This window comes from Rhincodon typus, chromosome 13 (genome assembly GCF_021869965.1).
Source record: "Rhincodon typus isolate 14 chromosome 13, sRhiTyp1.1, whole genome shotgun sequence".
Classification (NCBI taxonomy): domain Eukaryota; kingdom Metazoa; phylum Chordata; class Chondrichthyes; order Orectolobiformes; family Rhincodontidae; genus Rhincodon; species Rhincodon typus.
The window spans coordinates 16,813,344-16,827,325 of NC_063344.1; the positions used below are offsets into that span (position 1 = coordinate 16,813,344).

General features: G+C 44.8%; 1 protein-coding gene across 1 annotated transcript in view; it reads left to right on the top strand.

Moving 5' to 3' along the window:
* Window positions 1–293: 293 nt before the first annotated feature.
* LOC109932090 (segment polarity protein dishevelled homolog DVL-3-like) overlaps window positions 294–13,982 on the top strand; it is a 35,384-nt gene continuing 21,695 nt past the window's right edge. The window contains exons 1-4 of the mRNA XM_048604103.1: window positions 294–381; window positions 4,873–5,008; window positions 10,441–10,534; window positions 11,611–11,680. Coding sequence (XP_048460060.1) covers window positions 309–381; window positions 4,873–5,008; window positions 10,441–10,534; window positions 11,611–11,680 — 373 coding nt within the window. The 5' untranslated portion in view covers window positions 294–308. The remainder of the gene's footprint in view (window positions 382–4,872; window positions 5,009–10,440; window positions 10,535–11,610; window positions 11,681–13,982) is intronic.

Consider the following 13,982-nt stretch of genomic DNA (forward strand, 5'->3'; position numbering starts at 1 on the left):
CTCTCTCACGCCCCCTCTCTCTCTCTCTCACGCCCCCTCTCTCTCTCACACACACACGACACACACACGCGTAGATAAACAGTCTCTCAGATACAAGTTCTCACACCATGTGTACATTTACACATGAACGTACAGAAACAGACTATTGCAGACACAAGCACTGACAGGCACACAATCCCATTCTCTCTCTCACATCACACATATATACGCACGTACAGAGCTGCAGACTTGTGTGAGCTTACATACAGACATGTAAACAAACACTCAAACGCATGCCTGTTCTCTTTAGCAAAAGAAGGGCTGCAACCATGAAGTGGGCAGGTGCAATAAGGAGCCGTAGGTTCCACATAAATGCAAGTCACTGCAGTAGGGACAGATCAGGTAGGTACAAGTTTCTCTGTCCTATTTGATCCAAGCTGTTTAACTGCCTGGTTTCCAACTAGACTCACCATTGATCAGAGATGCAGAGAGACCCTCTCCTCTTTACAACCCCCCACCACTTCCCGTGACCCTCCTGCTCTCACACGCCAACCACTGGGTTAATTGGCATCAAAAGCCTGTGGGGGTGGGATGTGGAGATGACGGAGAAATCGAAAGTTCCGAGACAAAGGACAGTGCTGAAGGTGAGCTCTGTGGGAGCATTGGCTTCCCTCCCTTGTCAGGGAGAGAAGAAGTGTTGACAGATCTTTAAAATTAAAAATGGTCTAATTAAAGTTGAATGGGATTCTCAGAAGCTGTGCCCTTACATGCCAGCCGAAACTAATTTATACACTGGCTGTTCTAAACAATATATTGTGTGCAAAGTACTGGGAGATATAAAATAGTGAAGAGGCACAAAAGACTCTTATCATCAAATAGAGTTTTACAACATAGAAATGGGCCCTTTGACCCAACCGATCTTTCTATGTTTGTGTTTCACGTACTTTCCTTCCACCTTACAAAAATAATCCTCTATTCCTTCCTCCCACATGTACTTATCTTGGTTCCCCTTAAAAGCATCAATGGGTAACATATTCCAACTGTACTATGTTAAGAATTTTCTCCTGAATTCCTTGTTGAATTTATTAGGAACTGCCTGGTAGAACTTCTAGCATAGTGGGAATGTCCCTGCCTTGAGCTAGATGCTCTGGTCCAAGTCCCATATCTGGACTTGTCGACCATGGAAGGTGCATTGTGACTGTGCAGGTTGATCGTCAGCCTGTAAATTGCTTGCTGACACCTGATAGCAGGCAACAATCTCAGAAGAGTTACCTGGTCGGTCAAACCACAGAAGGTTCCGGCAAATCACTCTGTAATTTTCCCACCAGCGTGGATTGAGCCGATGGTGGCCCAAGCTTCAATGATGCGAGACAAAAATGGGAGAAGACACAAGCAGACAGCTTGGGGATATCTTCTAGTACGGCTTAAATGAAAAGCCAAATATTGGGCATTCCAGGGATCTGAAATAAAAGCAGAAAATGTGAGGAGTACTCAACAGCTCTGGCAGAAGAACTCTCCACAGATGCTGAATCCTCCTTGCATCCTTAACCAAGTACTTCTCAGTGACTTTTACAGAGACAAATCTTTATTCAGCAACTATCTCCATGTCTGATGTATTCTGTTTGGAACCTGACAATCCACAGCTTGTGTTCGGAATCCACCTGTGAGTGCGGGAACCTCTGGGACAATTCTCGGTTTCTCCAACTGTTGCTCTAAGCACATCCTGAGACCCGCATCTCCCTGTAGCTGTTGCTGCTGCCAAAGCCGCTGAGTATTTGCAATATTTTAATCTTTTTGTTGACGGCCCTTAATTGTGGACACATGAGTCACTTTGAAATTACAGGCAGATGATAATGCAGGCACACTTTGTGAGGCATTTTGTGTAGAGCAAGATCCCACAAACAGCAATACATGAGAATCAATCTCTTTTTCATGATTTTGATCGTGTTCGGTGCACCAGGGAAGCAACATTCCCTCTTACTTTTCTTTCTTCTGCACGGACTTCCAAGGTCCATACACGGCAGTGATTTCCAAAACAGGAAATCCATTCCAGGAACGTTATCAGCTTGCCAGTTAGCATGCATGGACCCTCGGAGTGACTGCACAGCCTAGAGGGTGCGTTGCAGAGGAGATGGCGACATGGTGGTAGTGTCACTGGGTTAGTGAGCCAGAAGCCCAGATTAAAGCACTGAGACACAAGTTCAGCTCCCACTACAGCAGCTGGTGGAGTTTAAATTCTGTTAATAAATCCGAAATTTAAAACTCATCTCAGTAATGGTTACCGTGAAACCATCATGGCCAGTTGTAAAAATCCATCTGGTTTACAGATATCCTTGAAGGAAACCTGCTGTATTTACCTATTCTGGCACTATATTACATCCAAACACAACAAACAATTTGCTGAATTTTTATTTTCATTTCTCTGAGTATCTATTGAGGTCGTGTGAATTGGATCTGGGACAGCAAGCGGCTTTTACAATAGAAAGGAGGAGAACACGCCCCTATCAACATCAGTGGAGCTCAGTTGGAGAGAGTCGAGAGAGTTGAGAACGTCAACTTCCTAGGAATGACAATGACCAAAAATCTGTCCTGGTCCTACCACGTAGGTGTGACAGTCAAGAAGGTACAACAATGCCTGTTCTTCCTCAGGAGGCTTAGGAAATTCGGCATGGCTATAAGGACCCTCACCAACTTTTACAGATGCACCATAGAAAGCATTCTGTCTGGGTGCATCACGGCTTGGTAAGGCAACTGCTCTGCCCAGGACAATAAGAAACTACAGAATATTGTGAACACAGTCCAGACCATCACCTAAGCCAACGTTCCATCCATTAACTCCATTTACACTTCTCATTGCCACAGAAAGGCAGCCAACATCATCAAAGACCCCTCCCACCCCAGTTATACTCTCTCCCAACCTCTTCCATCAGGCAGAAGATACAGAAGCTTAAACACATGTACCAACAGGTTCAAGAACAGCTTTTTTCCCTGCTGTTATTAGACTTCTGCATGAACCGCTGTAATTTCAAATCTAATGTTGATCTTGCTTTTGTGCACCTACTGTGCAGCCGTAACCTTATACGCCTTGCTCTGTCTAAACATCCTATGATCTATTTGTCCTTGTATGTTATGATCTGCCTGTATTGCATGCAAAACAAAACTTTTCACTGTACTTAGACGCGTGTGACAACAATAAATCAAACCAAATTTTCTCAAGTTGGGAAAAAAAGAAATAAAAACTAGCATTCATATAGTGCCTTTCATGATCTCAGGATGTCTGAGTGCAGCTTTTCTAGTGTAGCCACTTTTGGACATTTCATTGGCAGACATGACCACAGTTTAACCTGTTATCCAAAGAATGGGAATCAGGCAATGCACCACTTTACTTGGTGTTTTGCTATTGTATCAACTTACACCATGTGCACATGCCAGGAGTGAGGCTGCAAAAACTGAGACCAACTGAATCAAGGATGAAGCAAATTGCATTTTCATAATAACTTGTTAAGACCTTATGATACCCCAAAGTTTTCTCCAGCCAATGACAAACATTTGAAACATGGTCACTGTTGTCATGCACAAACCATGGTAGCCAGCTTGAGTACAGCAAGCTCCCAAAAACAGCAATGCAATTTGTTTTTATTCACTCAGCTTATTGCTGTTATTTCCTCTAACTGGGAATTACGATCCCAGTTCATGTTGACATTGGACAAGTCAGATTTCAGAGTGGAACTATTATGGACCACAGATTTTGTTTTAACAATTTGGTTACTGTGGTGTCAGTCACTGCAAATATTCACAGGAGGCTGTCAATGTGCTTTTAACAAAATAATATAGGCTTATTAAACAAAAAGAAAAGGGAAAAACAAAGCTCAATACGGAAGACAGTTTGGAAAGGTCTTATCATAAACAGCAAGAAGAAATATGCAGCCTGTTTCCCCAGCAATATATTTTATAATCAATTCCAGTGAAGTAACACTCCCATTTTTTAATTTCTTATGAAACTGACAAGGTTGCAAACCTTTCCTTTCTGCTAATTTCTGCACATTCGCCAGATATGATTCTCTCCATTACTGTCTCTCCTGAGACACAGAGACACAGGCTAATGCACTGACACATTTCTGAATTCGAAGAAAAATGCAGGATTTCTTCCAGATACATTGACGACTTTGAGTTGCTAAGCAGCACATCACACTGAACCTATTTCTGGCCTCTGGTTTTTCCATATGTCTGTTTCTAGGTCATAAATCTTAACTGAGTAAACATTTCAGCAGTTATCTCACCAGGTAGTTTATGTACGTGGGAACAGCAGCACCTGCAAGTTCCCCTTTAAGCCATCACCACCTTCTCAAGGCAACTTGGGATAGGCAATAAATGCTGGCTAGGTCAGTATTGCCCATATCGCTTGACTGAATATAAAATGTCATTTAGTTTAAGTCGCATGATTTTTAGGAAAGGCTTTTTTGACTTAATGCTAAAACAAATTCTGACCCTTAAAAAATAATTACCTTCATAGAATTGAAAATCAGAAACCCATTTGCATCAACTTATGTACACAAATTCCTGAATAATAATATATCCTTTAATAAACCTTTATCACATGAGTGGGTTGCCTGGCATTTTACAATTAACAATTAAGAATTAACCAAATTGTGGTGGCTTTTGAGTCATCTAGTCCAGAATAGGAACTTATTCTCAACTCAAGATCCACGTCATCCGTCCACATTGTAAAAAGGAGAGAGATGGGGTGATATTACCAGGCTTCTGAGAGTTTCTGGATATCAATTCTGTATGTTTGAGTGCCTAGCTTTACTTCTTATTGATCAATGGTGCCACAGTTCTCTCCACTGTGCTGCTGTGAGATTTAACCTTTGACATTTGGCCTTTTACCCACAGTTCCTCGAGTCAATGGCCATACGAAGCTGGAGAGGCGGCATGAGGTTGGCAGCTACGAAAGCTCTTCTACCTTGATGAGCAGCGAGCTTGAAACCACGAGCTTTTTCGACTCGGATGAGGATGATTCCACCAGCCGGTAGGGGAGACTTGCAGTGAAAAGGCTGCTGAGTTTGTGGAAAACTATTGACGGGGCAGTAGGACCATGGGGCAATTGGGTACATGCAGGACAACAACGTGAATTGGTGGGTGGATAGAGTAGGACTTAATTAAAACAGCCTCTGACATATCTTTCAGGAACTGGGTCAGTTTGACGGAGGTTATGGTGGGAGGTAGAAACAATGGTAAGAGTGTGGAACTGGTGATGGAAGCCATTTAGTGAAACAGATGGGTTATTACATGAGCACAGACAGCGCCTTAGTTAACATCTCATCTGTAAGACAGTACCTCTGGGGGAGGAAGGGTGAGAATTGATGTCTTTATGGGAGAGAACCTGACAAGGATTGGAAAAGAGAGCACACAGCAGTCAGACCCGCAGATATTCTCCATGTCTCGGAAAAGTGATTCGTTTTCACAAAAAAGAGCTTGGGAAAGAATATCTCAGAAAAAAATGAAGCCAATCTTTACAGTCCCCTACAAATCAGCCAGAATAGAACCTGGGGCTAAAGGGATCAAAGGATATGGACGAAAGCAGGAACAGGCCATTAAGTTAGATGGATGATCAGGCATGGTGATAATGAACAATGGAGCAGGTTTGAAGGGCTCAATGGTCTGCTCCTTCTCCTATTATCTATATTTTTATGTAAACTACTTGGCCACTTTCCTTGGCAACTCTAGGGATGATTAAATAACTCCACAGAGACCAGTATCCTGTCACTAAGTTGCCTTTTATTCGCACGTGGAGAGTCCTTGACACTGATCCAGCTCCCTCAGAGTGAACAGAACCTCTGACACTCCTGTTTATATCTGTCAGCCAGGGCTCCCTGATTGGACCAGATTAACAGCCCCAATCAGGGAACTCATATTCTTTGAGGTCCACCTCGCTAACCTCGTTCCAATCACTACAGGTGAACCAAACTATTCCCAATCTCGGTGTCATTTTTCACCTCCAAGATGAGCTACTGAGCCCATTGCTACACCAACACTAAGATCACCTATTTCCACCTCTCTGATATTGCCCAGTTTGGCTGGTCTTGTGCTGAAACCCTCATCATGCCTTCGGTACCTCTAAATCCGAATACTGCAATTCACCCCTGGCTCATTTCCCATTTTCTACCCTCAGTAAACTTGAGATCTTTCAAAACTTATGAGGAATTGTGCCTCAGTGTGCACTCAGTCCTGTGCCACTGGTCTACATTGACTCCTGGTCAACAACTTTATTTTAAATTCTCATCCTTTGTTGTTAAATCACTCCATGTTGCACCGCTCCAGGGCTATGAGAAGTGGGGTGGGAGGGGAGGTGGTTTTGGGGAAGGCCAAATGGACAGATGCCTCTGAACAGCCTACCCTGTAGCCATAACGCACTGGGTGGGGACTAAATTGGTGCAGAGTGACTCTTGCTCCCCCAGTGGGAAGAAGACGGGGTGAGGGGGGAGTGTGGGTGTGTGCAGCCAGTTTCTAACAGTCTGGAGCTGTCTTATGAGTGCTGCCCAGAATGCACACAGGCCCAGGATGAAGGCATCAATGAACTCTGACCCAGGGGCACTGAGGCGTTAGAAATGGGCTGAGGGAGGAGAAGTAGTTCGGTTTTAATTTCCTTGCAGAGAAGAAGCAAAAGGTTGGTAACTATCTCTCAGGGAGTTGAGGGGGCTGCGTAGTGACCTTAAATGTGCTAAGGGCAGTGTCTAAAATGAATACCCACCCCTTTCATAGAATAATAGAATCCCTACAGTGTGGAAACAGGCCCTTTGGCCCAACAAGTCCACACTGAACCTCAAAGCATCCCACCCAGACCCACCCCCTCTACACATTCCTAAACACTGCGGGCAATTTAGCACGGCCAATCCTCCTAGCCTGTACATCTTTGGACTGTGGGAGGAAACCCACACAGACACGGGAAGAATGTGCAAACTCCACACAGACAGTTGCCCGAGGGTGGAATCGAACCCGGGTTCCTGACGCTGTGAGGCAGCAGTGCTAACCACTGAGCCACCATGCCACCCGTAAAGAAAGCAGTAATATCCCTTTCTTCCTACACTTTCAATAACACGTTTTAAAAAATACACAGGCTGTTCACACTAACTGAGTGATGACATGGGCAGGGTCTTTTCGAGGTCAGTTGAGCTCAAGTTCCTTTGACCCTTAATAAAGAGGTGCCAGCTTAAGACTGAGATGAGGAGGAGTTTATGTTCTCTGAGAGTTGAGAGTCTTTGGAACTCCTTGCGACAGACAGCTGTGTGAGCAGACCCCTAGTGTGTATTTAAAGCTGAGATAGATTTGTGATCAGTGGGGAATCCAGAATATTAGGGAAAGTGGCTGCGAGTAGTCTTAGACCAGCCACGGTGCTATTGAATGGTGAAGCAGGCTCGAGGGGCTGAATGGCCTACTGCTGTTCCTATTTTTTTATGGCCCTAATTATTTATTAACCTGTGGTGGGTGCGTTATAGACTTCAGCACCTACTTGCCCTCTGTAATTCGGGGGTGAGATGTGTGGCAAGGTGTTTGCCTGGGTTTCCTGATTTTATGTGGTTCCTACTGAAAACACGTGGGGTGGGATGATTTAATGTCTAGGCCCCGTCTGTGCATCTGCCCTCCCCGTAGCCTCACTGCGTCTGAGACACCTGTGCTCATTTAGCTCTGGCTCTTTGAGCATCTCTGAGTTTAATTACTCCACCAGTGTTCACCACGCTCCCAAGCGCTGGTATTCTTTCCCTATAAACCTCTCTCATCGCCTGTAAAATGTTGTTGTTTAAAACTCACTTGTTTGACCAAGCATTGCCCAAGTAGTCCCTGGTATCAATTGGTGCCAGTTTATGTTCCTGTGCAGCACCTGGGGATGTTTTACTACATGAAAGGTACAATACAAATGCAAGTTCTTATAAGAACATAAGAACTAGGAGCAGGAATAGGCCGTCTGGCCCTTCGAGCCTGCTCCGCCATTCAATAAGATCATGGCTGATCTTTTCGTGGACTCAGATCCACTTACCCGCGTTCTCACCGTATCCCTTAATTCCTTTATTGTTCAAAAAAAATCTACCTTTTTTTTAAAAACGTTTACTGAAGTAGCATCAACTACTTCACTGGGCAAGGAATTCCATAGATTAACAACCCTCTGGGTGAAGAAATTCCTTCTCAATTCAGTCCTAAATCTGCTCCCTCTAATCTTGAGGCTATGCCCTCTTGTCCTAGCTTCACCTGCCAGTGGAAACATCCTCTCTACTTCTTTCTTATCTATTCCCTTCATAATTTTATATGTTTCTATAAGATCCCCCCTCAATCTTCTGAATTCCAATGAATATAATCCCAATCTACTCAGTCTCTCCTCATAAGCCAACCCCCTCAACTCCGGAATCAACCGAGTGAACCTCCTTTGCACCCCCTCCAGTGCCAATACATCCTTTCTCAAGTAAGGAGACCAAACTGCGCACAGTACTCCAGGTGAGGCCTCACCAGCACCTTGTACAGCTGCAACATAACCTCTCTGCTTTTAATTAGCAATGAAGGACAAAATTCCATTTGCCTTCCTAATTACTTGTTGTACCTGCAGACCTACCTTCTGTGATTCATGCACAAGGACACCCAGGTCCCTCTGCATAGCAGCATGCTGCAACTTTTTACCATTCAAGTAATAATCCTTTTTACTATTACTCCTACCAAAATGTATGACTTCACATTTATTTACATTGTATTCCATCTGCCAGACCTTTGCCCACTCACTCAATGTATCTATGTTCCTCTGCAAAGTTTCACAGTCCTCTGCACACTTTGCTCTGCCACTCATCTTAGTGTCATCTGCAAACTTTGACACCCTACACGTGGTCCCCAACTCCAAATCATCTATATAAATTGTAAATAATTGCGGTCCCAACACCGATCCCTGAGGCACACCACTAGTCACTGACTGCCAGCTAGAAGGGAACCTCTTCAAAATAAACTATTGAATCTTAACAATCCTTGCACATTTTGTTGAACACTTTTGATAGTTTCTGTGATGTCTACTGCCCTCTGGTGGTATGTATGATTTGTTGCACCTCCCAAAAAAAATCTAAATCTGTTGTGTCAGCATTACTGACTAACGTGTTTATTCCTGTTTTTCAGGGTGATTATTTTGCCTCCAATTTTCTTTTCTCCTCAAGGCCCAAGCTCTTGTGGGAGCATAGTTCCACAACCCATGTACACTTCCAGTACTTTACCAATAAGTACATCCTTTCTGCATGATCGTAGATAGTCAGTCTCTAAATTAACCCGCTCATGTGACTAGATAATACTTGGGATCCACCCAAATGCCCCCTACCCCCACCATTCCACTTCCCTAACAGCCTCAAGTTTGGACCCCACTCTGTACTAGGTTAGATGATGCCTCAGCTAAGATAGTAACCATGATGGACTTTCCATTGACTTACAAAGTTTAAGTCATAGACTTGAGCACAAAATCTGGACCGATACTTATGGTACCACGTCAAGGGAGTGCCATATTCCTGCAGGTACTGTCCTTTGGATGAGCCATTCAACCAAATTCCCATCTGCCCCCTCAGTTGACTGCGAAAGCTCCCAAATCACTGTTGGGGGGGGATTGTCGTGGGTGTCCTGGGCCAGCCTTTATGTATGAAACAAGGTTTATCTGCTCCTTATCACATTGCAGTTTGTAGGACCTTACTGTGCACAAGTTAGCTTCCATGTTTCCTTTATTACAATGGTTATGTCACTTAAAAAAACTAATTTCTATGTCCTGAGGTTAGAAACAGCTCTGTATAAATGTAAGTTCATTCTTATTAAGATGCTTGAAGCAGAGCTGTAAGTAAATATTGAAATGTTGTAGCAGCTTGAAATGATAGCTTTGGTAAACATTGTATGTCTTGTAAAACATTCAGTTGGAAAATCCTCAATTTGATGCTGGCCAGCCCCAATTGAGTCAGGAGGAGAGACACTGCAGGTAAGCTCAGTGCTCAGAATGAGCCGGGGCTCCTGCTCTTGGTCAGAAACCTCTATGCAACTTCATAATTTTACCATTTTAGCCCTGGTATCTTTCTGCTGAATCTGTGCTGGAGATGTCCATCCTTTCTGAGGTACATTGGTCAGAGTTGAAAGCAACAATTGCAGGTGGAGGTTGACCAAGTCTCTGAACAATAGAATTGATTCCTCACTTTTGCCACTTGGTGTGAGAACCGACATTTCATTACCTTGTCTATGCGAAATTGATCAAGAATAGGTGTGGGACTGGCCTGTAACCCACTGTCTGCTTGTATTGTCTGCTACAAGAAGAGGTAACCAGAGAGTTCCCTGCATCTCGTTGGTAACTCCAGGTGGAATCACGCTCTCACCCAAGATAAACACAAACCCAGTGTGAAGATGAAGAATTGCATTCGAGCCCAGGGTCTGTCTAAGTGTTTCTGTCACTCACTCCCGTTACAGGTTCAGCAGCTCCACAGAACAAAGCAATTCATCCAAACTCATGAGACGACACAAGCGACGGCGAAGGAAACCGCGGATCCCCCGGATTGAGAGGGTGAGTGGATTCCTTGTCTCTTACTGTAACAAACTGGTGTCTCAAGTCCACTATTTTTGAACTGAACAAAGTGTAGAACATTAAAACAGGTGGAATTGCATTGTCAGGCACCCAGCGCCACCATCCAGCACTCCTGGCATTGATACCAAATTAATCTCCCTCAGCACCATCCGCATTAAATGCTCCAGGATAGGTACAGCACCAGGTTAGATACAGAACAAAGCTCTCTCAAATCTGTCTCCATTGAACACTCCAACATAAGTACAGCACGAGGTTAGATACTGGGCAAAGCTCCCTCAACACTGTCGCCATCAAATGCTCCCAGGGCAGGTACAGCATGGAGTTTGTTCAGAATAAAGCTTCCTCTGTTCTTTTAAATTGAAGGTAAAGTTCCATCGACACCATCCCACTCAAAACCCCCAGGGGCAGGGACAGCACTAGTTAGATGCACAGTAAAGCTGCCTCTACTCTTTTAAACTAGAAACAAATGGAAAGTAAAGTTGACACAGTCCCCATCAAACGCTCCCGGAACTGGTACAGCATGGGGTTAGGTGTAGGGTAAAGTTCCTTCAACTCTTTCAAACTGAAAGTAAAGCTCCTTTGGCACTGTCCCCCTCAAATACTCACAGGACAGGAACAGGACAGCGTTAGGTACATTGTGAAGCTAGGTCTACATTTGCAGTTGTCTGTTCATGACCTGTTTGAGCCTATTACTGGGGATATTAGGTGAGAATGGGGATCTGGTTTGACTGCAGGATTGCTTTACTCAAAGTGTCCGTGGATTCTGACTGGGCAAAGGCATACACCATGGTGTGGAGTCTTGAGACTGCCTGGTACCCACTGAATGTTTCACCAACTTGTGGAGGGTGGGGCAAGTGAACTAACATGAAGAAAAAGGTTGCTCTGAGCTCTTGTGCACACTGTCCATGTGCAGACAAATGATCCAGAAAATCTCAATCAGAGCACGGGCCATTTCCTCACAGAAATTCTGATGAGGGTCTGTGTCACTTTCCTGATCACGAAAGCGTTACTGGAAACTGATGGATTTATTGGGTTGTGTTTCTGCTCTCTTTCAGTCGTCCTCATTCAGTAGTATCACAGACTCCACTATGTCCCTCAACATTATCACCGTCACTTTAAACATGGGTAAGTGCACACTTCTCCACCAGGAAGGGGAAACAGATAGGTGGGTCTGGTGGGAGCAGTTAAGCTGTTTGACAAAAATAATCCTTTGGGAAGTTAAATGCAGAGCGATGTGTGGGCGATTTGCAGACGTATTACAATGATGGAGCATTGCAAGGATTGAATTTTAAAACCAACACATGCCATCTAGAATCATACAATGCAATACAAGGCAGTTCAGTTCATCGTGCCATGTTGGCTCTGTGGAAAAGTTATCCAATTCGTTCCACTCCACTGCTCTTGCACCGCTACCCTGCATCATTTATCCTTTTCAACAACATATGTAATTTTCTTTATGAATGTTACTGTTGGCTCTGCTCCCACCACTTGATCAAACAGTGCATTTTGGCTCGTAACAGTTCAGTGTAAAAAGAATTCTCCTTTTCCCTCCAAAATCAAACAAAGAATGGAGGGTGCTGGAGATTTGAAGCAAACAAAAGTGGAAATTGCTGGGAGAAACTCAGCAGGTCTGGCAGCATTTGTGGGGAGAAAACAGCATAAACGTTTCAAGTCCAGTGACCCTCCTTCAGAAATGCAGTGTATTAATTACTGCATAACGCTGCACTTCTGAAGGAGGGTCACTGGACCCAAAACATTAATGCTGTTTTCTCTCCCTGGATGCTGCCAGACCTGCTGAGTTTCTCTAGCAATTTCTGTTTTTGTTCCTGGGATCTATAGATCAACTTTCTTAGAGTAGAATATCCTTTCATAGAAACGTGTAAACTAGTACAGGGGTACAGGAGTACAGTGAAAAGTTTTTACAATGGCAGCCTTCTAATGGCGCCACCTTAGGTACAAGTACCGAGGTACAAATCTTAGATATGAAAGAGGAATAAAGGGAAAAGTAGTAGCTTTACTTCCAGTGTGTAAAAAAGTAAGTTAGAAATAAGATAGTTATAACATAGTTAAAGGGTTGACATTGAAGTCCAGTAAAAAAGTTTCAAGTAGCAGCAGCTCAGCGCGTAGTCTGACCAGCCGCGCTAGGCACCATTCCAACACCTGTCCCACTCGGCTCCAGGCCTCCAGTCCACTCCACACCGGCACTCAGCTGCACCAACGTACATTGCGCTGCTCCAGGACTCGCTTCCCCTCGCTCCGGGACGTGCTTCCCCTCGCTCCGGGACTCACTTCCCCACGCTCCGGGACTCACTTCCCCATCGCGCTGCACCGGGACTTGCTTCCCCTCGCAATGCTCCTTGACTCGCTTCCCCTTGCTCTGCACCGGGACTCACTTCCCCTCGCGCTGCTTCGGGACTCGCTTCCCCTCACTCCGGGACTCGCTTCCCCTCGCTCTGCACCGGGACTCGCTTCCTCTCGCGCTGCTCCAGGACTCGCTTCCCCTCACTCCGGGACTCGCTTCCCCTCGCTCTGCACCGGGACTAGCTTCCTCTCGCTCTGCACCACGACTCGCTTCCGCTTGCGCTGCTCTTTGACTTGCTTTCCCTCGCACCAGGACTCGCTTCCCCTCGCGCTGCTCCGGGACTCGATTTCCCCTTGCGCTGCACCGGGACTCGCTTCCCGTCGCGCTGCACCGGGACTCGCTTCCCCATTGTGCTGCACCAGGACTCACTTCCCCATCGCGCTGCACCGGGACTCACTTCCCCATCGCGCTGCTCCAGGACTCACTTCTCCTTGCTCTGCTCCAGGACTTGCTCCCCCTCGCGCTGCACTGGGACTCGCTCCCCCTAACGCTGAACCGGGACTCGCTTCCCCTTGCCATCTTGCTGGAAGTCAGTGTTGGGAAAGACAGTGGAATCTTTACTCAAAAACATGGTTTAAAAGAACATCAAGCAAGAAAAATGCAATAAAGTTGAGTCAGCCCAAATTCCAAAACGGAAGGTTATGTTTGAGCAATGTGATTGAATCCTTTGAAGCAGTGCCAGGAAAGGTTAATGCAGTAGACAAAATGTATTTGGATTTTCGAAAGGCCTTTGATAATTTACTGCTGAGTAGATTCATGGCTAAAGTCAAAACATGTGTTCTTAAGGGTCAGATAGCAGAATGGATAGCAAGTTGTCGACAAAACAGAAAGCAGAGAGTCAGTGTTAAAAGCAGCTGTGCAGACTTACAAAGGATAAGGAGTGATATTCAACAAGGAGCTGTGTTGCCACCATTGGTGTTCACTGTTTACATTAAAAAATATTTGGTCTTGAGAATTGGAAAAACAATTTCAAAAATTTCTGTTGACTGTAAATGGCTAATACAGAGGAGGACCATGACAGAAATACAGGAAAGACATTAATAAACTTGCAGAAAGGGGATTAAG